Below are 9,354 nucleotides of genomic sequence, written 5' to 3'. Positions count from 1 at the left end.
GCACACTTCAGCAGAGTAATTAAATGGTAAGGCCTTTAATTATGTCAACTAATAGTGATACAAGTATCGAACATCAGGCATGATTATTTGGGCATCTCATTAACTGAGGACAAATAAAGCAATTGAAAAGAGAAAATTAACTATGCCTGAAACAAACAAGGAATTGAACTGTTGAGTTGCATATAGTGACTTACCTTAGCAGGTTGAAGAGGCTCAGCGCAGCTCCTACTTCTCTTGCAAGGCTCCTTCCTAACATCTTGTACTTGGAAATCCTCAATCTTATCTTCATTGCACCTCCTCTGCAAGGTGACACAAACTAGTTACTCGTCTCCTTGGAAGATAAATATGCATACTTTCCAGTCTGTGAACACAAAAGAATGAGATTAAGACAAAACAAGACCACATAATGAAACATGCCGCATCTCTTGCACTTGCACACAATGAAATGAGCATTTACTATGTCTGCACTATGTAAAAACTAGGCATACCTTCGAACTGGATCTCCAGGTACTCTTGGAGAGCCTACTGTAGTGTACAACCAAACCTTTATGTCACCTATGAGTTAGATAAGGCCCCACTACAGCAGCCCTTAGTGTTTAAATCATTGACAAGCTCTGTTAGATTGTTATGTCAAGAACAGCAAGTAATCAAAGTAAACAGTCCTGGTATGGCTGGCTGATGCAAACAAGCAATTGAACAGATGTGTGAGCAAATCTTACATATCAAGAAAAGAAGCAAAGAAGGAGGCTTAAAGACCATCACTTGACTGATCAGATTTAAGGGGCATTTAAACATCATGTGCAACGTATGAACTAACATAAACATTGCATATTCCGGATTCTACAATGGAATGCACATGTATTAGGTTATGCCATGTATGATGATGCCTAAATGTACAGATAGCAGGCAGGAGTGATTCATCATTGCACGCACAATTGAATTGCAGGTTAAGGGCCAGTTTGATTCCGCCTTTTCAGGGCATATTGTCAAAATAAGCCATAAAAGATGTAAAAGAAGTCATTTTTGAGTTACGGGCTTGGGCTTAACTAATTTCGCTTTGGAGGGGGGTGTTTCGGGTGGAACCTCACTAAAAATTGAAGGGAAGGGGAATAGTGAAATGACTCTGTTGTCTGCCTATATTACACTCAAAATGCAACTACTGACGCCCGTGTCACACCTGACCCTCAAGTAAAAACAAACATGCAAGCATTCATTGCCCTGCCCGCTTGCATCTCCTCTCCCCTTTCCACTATAAGATGAATTTCTATGAGCTGCTTCTACTGCTGCTATATGATGCATTGCTATGAGCTGCTCCTGCTGCTGCTATATGATGAATTGCTATGAGCTGCTGATGCTGTATGATGAGTTGCTATGAGTTGCTGCTGCTATATGATGAATTGCTATGAGCTGCTGCTGCTATATGATGAGTTGCTACAAGTTGTTGCTGCTGCTATATGATGAGTTGCTACAAGCTGCTCCTGCTACTGCTATATGATGAATTGCTATGAGCTGCTCCTGCTGCTGCTATATGATGAATTACTATGAGCTGCTCCTGCTGCTGCTATATGATGAATTGCTATGAGCTGCTGCTGGTATATGATGAATTGCAGACTGCTGCTGCTGTATGATGAGTTGCTATGAGCTGCTGCTGCTATATGATGCTTTCAGGTGGTGCTGCTATACGATAACCAACCACTTGGACCATCGAATTTTAATAAATAATTGTTCTTCATTTAAATGTGGGTCATGCGTTCTTCGTTTAAATTAGGCAATGGGATCTCTATGAAAAACATTGACCAAAGTAGATTGTGCCAAGTAGATGGTATCTTTGTATTTGCATTTTGAGCAAATAGTGATGGTATGTTTTCCTATCATATTAATTACTACACCGGGTTCAATTTGTGATGTTTGCAAGTCAAATTAATTTCCATATGGGCAGCAAAATGAAAAAAATATAATGCAATCTAGACTTTCCACTGATCGTACCAAAGATAAGATGAAAACGCAATGAAAAGAACTGGTTGGCTTATTACATGGAGCTTATATTCACAGGTGCTTATTTTCTTAGGATAACTCGTAATAACTGTCCCTAAGAAACTTGTCTAATAGAACTGGCATACAAATAACATGTCACGATGATTGCAATGGAGGAGTGACGTACCATGGCACACTGTATAGGCTCACCGCTGCCTCTCCTTTTTTGCGATGTTCCATGAAATTTCCACATACATCTTGTACTTTTTCATTGTGTAACCCTATCTGCAAGTTGACACGGCTAATTTCAGACATCTCTACATGATACTACATTGCATATCCCTCGCGCATATTTAAACCATCAACTAACGATTGTGTGCGTACCATAAACTAGCCATGACTCTGTATGCTGGACTAGCAGGCACTCTAAGGGAGCCTAATGTAGTGCACTGGAATTCCTACATGCCACCTATGATTTTGTGTAATGTACTGCCCCTGTTCCTAAATATATGTCTTTGTAGAAATTCCAGCATGGACCACATACAGATGTATATAGATGCATTTTCGAGGGTAGATTCACTCATTTTGCTCCGTATGTAGCCTATAGTGGAATCTGTAGAAAGACTTATATTTAGGAACAGAGGTACAAGGTAGTATCATGTATGACATCTACATATCTAATTTAGCAGCCAGTAGTAGAAATCATTGTCTGCACAAAGGGATTACTGGTCGAAAATCCTAGCAAAGCATGCTGGCAGGCACAGAACAATACAAGAGAGAGAGTCACGCTTACAAGATCATAGCAATGCCTCAGTCCAGGATCTTGGTTGGCCAAGCTGTTAGATACAGAAGAAACATCGTCCTTGTAGTTTTTGCCAGCTGCATAACAGGTAACAGCGACCGGTTAGTATATTTGAAGTACGTCGGGCAGGTGACGCTGGCCGGGTTTAAAGGTGACAAGTACCTAGGCCGTGGTGGGTGCTTGTCATCTCTCCAGACTGTGGGAATCTGGTTAGAAACGTCAAGGGTGATGACGATGCGCTGGCTGTCGGGGTCTGGTAAGGAGATCTAGAACCGTCGAGTAGGGTGTTTGTGGAGCGGCTCCGGTAGGGTGGACTACGGTGTGGGCGAAGCGGATCTATCGCCGTGGACGAGGGCGTAGGTGAAGCTGCTCCGGTAGTTGGGTTAAGGACGGTGTCGACGATGCGGATCTGCGGCTGTGGAGGGGGCGTCAAAAGCTGCTCCGGTGGTTGGGTTAAGGGTGGTGTAGACGATGCGGATCTGCGGCCGTGGATGGGGCGTCAGAAGCTGCTCCGGTAGGTTGGATGAGGGTGCGACGAAGCGGATCTGAGGCTGTGGACTTGTGAGTTGGCAAAGCGGCCCCGGTAGGGTTGAGAATGATATAGGCGAAGCTACTCCCGGTAGGGTTGAGGAAGGTGTCGGCGAAGCGGCTCCAGTAGGGTTCAGGAAGGTGTCGGCGAAGAGGATCAGAGGCCGTCGACGGGGGCGTCGGTGGGGCGGCTCCGGGGGGTGTGGACGAAGCGTCTCCGGTGGGGAGTACGAATGAGCCGATGCAGATGCGCGGTGGTTGACGAGAGTACCGGCGAAGCAGATCCGGCGTCGTGGACAAGGCCGGCACTGAATGGGCTGTGGTACAGTGGTGGATGAGCAGTCTACTTGTTTCTAGGGAAGGTGGGAGGGGTAGATGCGGCCGCAGAAGCAGATCCGGCGAGGTGGACACCGCTGGCAGTGAATGGGCTATGGTACGCCGGTGGATTAGCAGTCTAGGGTTTCGAGAGGGGAGGGGAGAAAGGGCGATGAAGTACGGAAGGCGTGATGTAAGATGCTCTGGTGCTGTGGAGTTAGTCGTTTTTGCGGGAGGGGGAGAGGAAATGGGGGTGCCGTGTAGTGGGGGAACCGGAAGTTACCAAAGCAGCCCCGACCTATCATGTAGATGAGGGCGGTATTGTAACTGTTGGTCTCCGTGCACCAAGGACAAAAGGGGGATTTCGCATGCTAAAGACTAAGGTGGCGGAAATTTTAGAAGGAGGCGGGAGATTTTGCCGCCCGAGGGATCGTTCGTATCCAGTTTCAACTAATTTTGGACCGTGCTAGCGGGAAGGTCATGCTAGACTGTGTACACGGGGCACGCGTCAGCAGTTAATAACTGGTGTGAAGTCCACCCCAGAAAAAAGACAATAACTCAGGATGATGCGTCGATAACTTGGACGTTCACACGGGCGCGGCCAATCATACGGGTGTAGTGGCGCGTTCAAAAAAAAGGGATCAAACGCTCAGCCTATGTATTTCTCGTGTAAATAGATAATTTAGTGCCATTGGTTATTTACTTTAAACATAATGCATTGATGTGTTAGTGTAGAGGCGCACAAAAAGAAATGGATTTTGTAGTCAGCTACTTAAAAGTGTTACCTCATATGATTACATAGCCTCCACTTCATAAATTGCATACCCTTGAATTCATATATGAATATTACATATATTACTTCAAAATAGAAACTTAAATCATCCAAGACTAATGAATTTGAATGCAAGAGTAGCAATGGTGCATGTTCATGATAGCTACATTGGTTGTTTGAAGAAACATCACTGTAACTTTGGCATGCACAACTAAAAAGGCTTATTTAAATAGAAAAAATGTCATATGTTCAAGCGATATTGTACCTTTGGCCACGATACAAAGTAGATATTGACTTATGTTCAAGCGATGCACGTCCACGATCGCTAGATAGTGATACCTGAATGAATTGCGCAATCTCTCTCACACGCATACGTATCTCATTTCCCTGTGGGCATCGGAATCACACACGCGCACTTCGTGTATGTCTCTCCCTCTGTCAGGGTTAAATTCGTCTTTCTACCCTGTCCTACAAGTCTCTCACACAGAAACACACACACTCTCTATGTCTAACACGCCCACCCCTTTAATTCCGCCCACCCATAGCCACTAATGTCTCTCATACATATGCTATCTACCTATCCCTTAATATAGCTAGATATGTGTCACACAAACTTCCTCTCCTTACTTGCAAGATGCCCATGCATTGCACGGAACATCAAGATGCATTTGTATGAGAAGTTTATCTTGTGGGAGAAAAGGATGAACGAGGGAATGCCTTATTTGCAAATGCGGAGAGGGGTGTGGGTATCTTTTTGCAAAATTGCCATAGTTTCCTTCCTGTCCGTCGGATATAAATTGGATGGCCTATATTGCAGGATGGCAGGAACACACTACTAGGGAAAAGGCTAGCAGCAGCGCGGGTTTTAGGTGTATCAGTAGCGCGCGGACCGACGCTACTAATAAGGCGCTACAGCTAACACATAGCAATAGCGCGTGCTCACAAGTGTAGCAGCAGCGCGCTTAGTGGAAGCGCGCTACTACTAATAGCTATAGCGCGCTTCTTCCGTGCACGCTACTGCTACTACCGCGCTGCTGCTAACTTTTCTCCACTCGCTACTGCTAATTTTAGTACTTTTTTGTCTTTTTTCGGCATATTTGTTTTGTATTTGAACAAGCTTTATAGAAGAATCTTTAGCACATACAAATGTCATCGTGATACACATACAAATGCCTGCGAGACCACAGATGTAATCATAGCATATACATACAAATAGTCTGATCATAATCATCATCCAACACAAAGTGATCTCTCGTCATCATCTCGAAAATAGCGATACAAGTCTCGATTACTTGCAAATACAATGTCATCCATCTAAACAATGATATACGCGAGAAGAGCTATCACTTTGAGTACATGAGTTCGTATCCCTCTCTCGCATTAGCGTGAACCTAAACTAACTACTGCATGTCGCTCGGAAACCGGAAACCGGTACACCTGGGCCTGACACTCCGGCCACTTGTCGTATATATACTCCTGGCGTAGCACTTCTTCGCCATCTATGATCTATGCACCTGCATCGTCAAATGAGTCGATGATATGCAACATATATAGTTGAGCAACAGAAAGAGACAGACTTGGCAAAAATAGAAACAACATATCATAAGCATAAATAACAAAGTTCATCGTACCCCAAAATGCCCTAACTAGAGTGATTTTCGCTAGTCGAGGAGGAGGACGGTTTAATTACATCAAAAATAAAATTTCACCGTGCATAACTCAAAGTTTTGTCATACAGAAAGTATGGACTAAACGGACACATTGTCATATATCGACAATCACTCTAACATGTCATTCCAGCCATCCAAGTCAGGGAGATAGTCCTTGAGCATAGTGAAAGGCTTCATGTCGAGACACTGAGAGGCTATCCATGTTCGGATGTCTTCCCACGACATTTGTCCTTCTCCGTAGAGCATCCCTGTTTTTCCGACGGCCTCCTTCATGATGATTTGGGCAAGTTCGCGTTGGATGTTATAGAACTCAGCTCGAAGTCGATGATCCTCGATATCTCCTATGTCCTTTTCCCATTGCAGAATATGGGCATCACCGGATCTAGGTGACATGCGAAGGTTCTGGTGATCCCGTCATTACTCTAGCATGTGGTGTAGGACATAGAATTCATCATTAAGAGAATCGTTCGGTTGCTGGATGCAGCAGAAGTCGGTCTTATGGCCGAAGGCGGCCCTGCCGCCCCTTGTCTTCTTGTCCCTGACATCTCCAACCCTTGCTTGGTAGTAAAACATAGCACTGTCGAGAACATCATTGATGTGGGTGTAATCCTTTTTGTGAATGTTCTTCGACGAGTCCAAGTAAAGAGCGTGGGAGAATCGGGGGTAGAGGATGATGAGGACGGCGCGCCCGCCGCTGCGCAAAATAAGTGCACCTCAAATTAATTAGCCTCCACCGTGCAAATGAATGATTGAAATCGAAGCAGGATAGCAGTGCGGATGACTTACACTGGATGATAAGGCACGAGAATCACCTCCTTGTCCTTATTGGCGAGCATGAAAGTGACAATGTAATCCCTCGCGTATTCACGGTGCTTTGCGCAGACTCCCAAGAAGCCCTCATGTAGTATGGGTCAGCGACACAGATATTACATATCTACTCAACCCCGATGATGTAGTTCATGTGCAAGGCATAAAGGCGGACAAACGTAAAATCCAGCTTCTTCAAGTGAAACATGTCAAATATGTAATCGAATCGGAGGAAGAACTTATCCGCGGGGAAGCTGTCGACGTACGACATTTGCCGCGGAACATTAACACTACTAGGAAAAAGGCTACTAGCAGCGCGGGTAAAATGGCTACTAGGAGCGTGGGTACCCGTGCTACTAGTATCGCGCTACAGCTAATAGTTAGTAGTAGCGTGGGTTAAACCCGCGCTGCTACTAACTTTGTTAGTAGTAGCATGTGCCACCCACGCTACAGCTATTTCGTACCCGCGCTACTACTATTTCGTTAGTAGTAGCGTGTCTATAATACCAACGCTACTAGTATCCTAGATACTAGTAGCGAGCAGTTTTTTCCCACGCTACTACTAACTTATTAGAAATTAAAAAAAATAATCAATTCCATTCTATCACACAATTGCCATATCTACTATCACAATTCCTCATTGTAGAGGCAACTCGTGTATAATCCATATATTTTACATAAATAAGAGTGTAAACACAATGTTGTGCGTGTCAGCTACCTACATAAGTGGTTCTTGACATGCAAATTCAAAACTTTACGACTACTTCTAGAAGTCAGAGACTGAGACAAGTTGTTATGGTCCGATCCAAAAATTGGCTCACTCGTCAATGCATGGCGCCTTCCTGGCCTGATCTCGCGGCCTGCAGCTGCAACGAAATACAGCGAGCAGCCTCGACGAGCCACACTTGACCGATGACAGCCACCGCCTTGAGTTGTGACGTTGTCACGTCCCTCGCCCTAGCCCTCGGCTCAAGAAGGCTCCGGTCAATGTCGGCCTCGTGCCACGCCACCAGCGTTCTAGCAAATGCTCCCAACTATCTTCTCTCTACATGGAGGAAGTTCACACCAACAAATCAGCAAGTTAAGAATAAAATGGCTACAAGAAAGAATACAGGGCCTTGATCAACACCCAGGAGTCATGAGTAACTTACGTCGACAGTCTCGAAGCCATATATGACCCACTTGTCCTTGTCTCGAGCAAAGCAGGCGTAGCGGTCATCAGCATAGCAGATCTGCAAGAGTTTGGATTGCAAGGTAGCATAAGATGGACGCTAAATTGCACTGCATTTGCAAAGAGTGACTATGCTTCCATATGTAAGCAGCCAAATTAAGTAACCAGAGCATTAAACCAACCTTGCAATAGGCCTGCACTAATACTCAAAGCAACAGAAGAGTAAACACACACACACACAGGGAAGGAAAATAATGCAAAATATACTTGTGAGAGCAGCAAACTTTAAAAGGTCTAACCAGTTTACCTACATATGATACTTCTTCAACCGTTCAATTAATGGAACGTTTATAAAAAGAACCCAGTGACATAAGGATCACACAAGCTATTGATTCTTGATGAAATTCTTCTGTCGAGTCTTCTAAATATCTTGATATAAGTGAAGTAGGAATGAAAAAATATGCCACAGATAGGACCATTTAAAAACTTGCAAATATCTCTCCAACCCAAGTACGAACCAACTTAGATATGATGTATCATAGTTTAAACCATGTGACAACCACTTCTTTAGAAATAGAAGCAAAATGCCTTGTCAATATAACCTAGGCAATTTGAACCATGTGACAACGCCATTTAACCATGATTCGTTTTGTTCCACAAAAATAAGATCCTTGCTTCAGTCTTAGAACAATACCAACTTGGCCTCCAGTAACAGTCAAGGAACAGTAAATAATTAGCAAAACAACTTATAAAAGGTCATGAACGTCAACCAATACAAATAGCTCATTGCTTTTTATCATTTCAGGATTATCTTAACATGAGAATTAAATGATAAAAGTATTTATTCAACTCCATTAACAATTCAATTTAGGAAAATAGAATAGTTTGCTGTGCACGTACCATGGAGGTGACAACATACATAGCTACAGAATGAGCACTTCTGCAAAAGAACTCAGTGTCCTGGAGGATATAATTGTAGGATAGTAGAAGGTTGTTTGGTCCTGGGTTGCCGTGCATGCGAGACTTCGATTCCTCGGCACGCGCCATGGTGATGGCGAGCACCAACCCCTCACCCGTCGGTAACTTCTGTCAGTGCCAAAACTTCATTTACGACGGTAAAGAATTCAACACGACTGACAGCTAGGAAATCTTCTGCAGCTACATGGATTGTTGACTCTCACATATGAAGATAGAGAGGGTTATGACAGCAGCATACAACTACAGGTCCATGACCATGTGTATCTAAACAGCCAAAACATTTACCATGAGGACAACAACATCTTGTTGATGAGCAGCTAACCACGTCCATACGTGG

At 44.1% G+C, this 9,354-nt stretch overlaps 1 protein-coding gene across 1 annotated transcript in view; it reads right to left on the bottom strand.

Moving 5' to 3' along the window:
* Window positions 1–9,086, bottom strand: part of LOC125518291 — a 15,378-nt gene extending 6,292 nt beyond the window's left edge. The window contains exons 1-2 of the mRNA XM_048683180.1: window positions 8,940–9,086; window positions 8,020–8,100 (exon numbers count right to left, since the gene is read on the bottom strand). Coding sequence (XP_048539137.1) covers window positions 8,020–8,100; window positions 8,940–9,086 — 228 coding nt within the window. The remainder of the gene's footprint in view (window positions 1–8,019; window positions 8,101–8,939) is intronic.
* Between the last annotated feature and the right edge of the window lie 268 nt (window positions 9,087–9,354).

Source organism: Triticum urartu, chromosome 7 (genome assembly GCF_003073215.2).
Source record: "Triticum urartu cultivar G1812 chromosome 7, Tu2.1, whole genome shotgun sequence".
Classification (NCBI taxonomy): Eukaryota; Viridiplantae; Streptophyta; class Magnoliopsida; order Poales; family Poaceae; genus Triticum; species Triticum urartu.
Note: the sequence above shows the minus strand (reverse complement) of the source record. Positions and strands in the feature narration are given on the sequence as shown.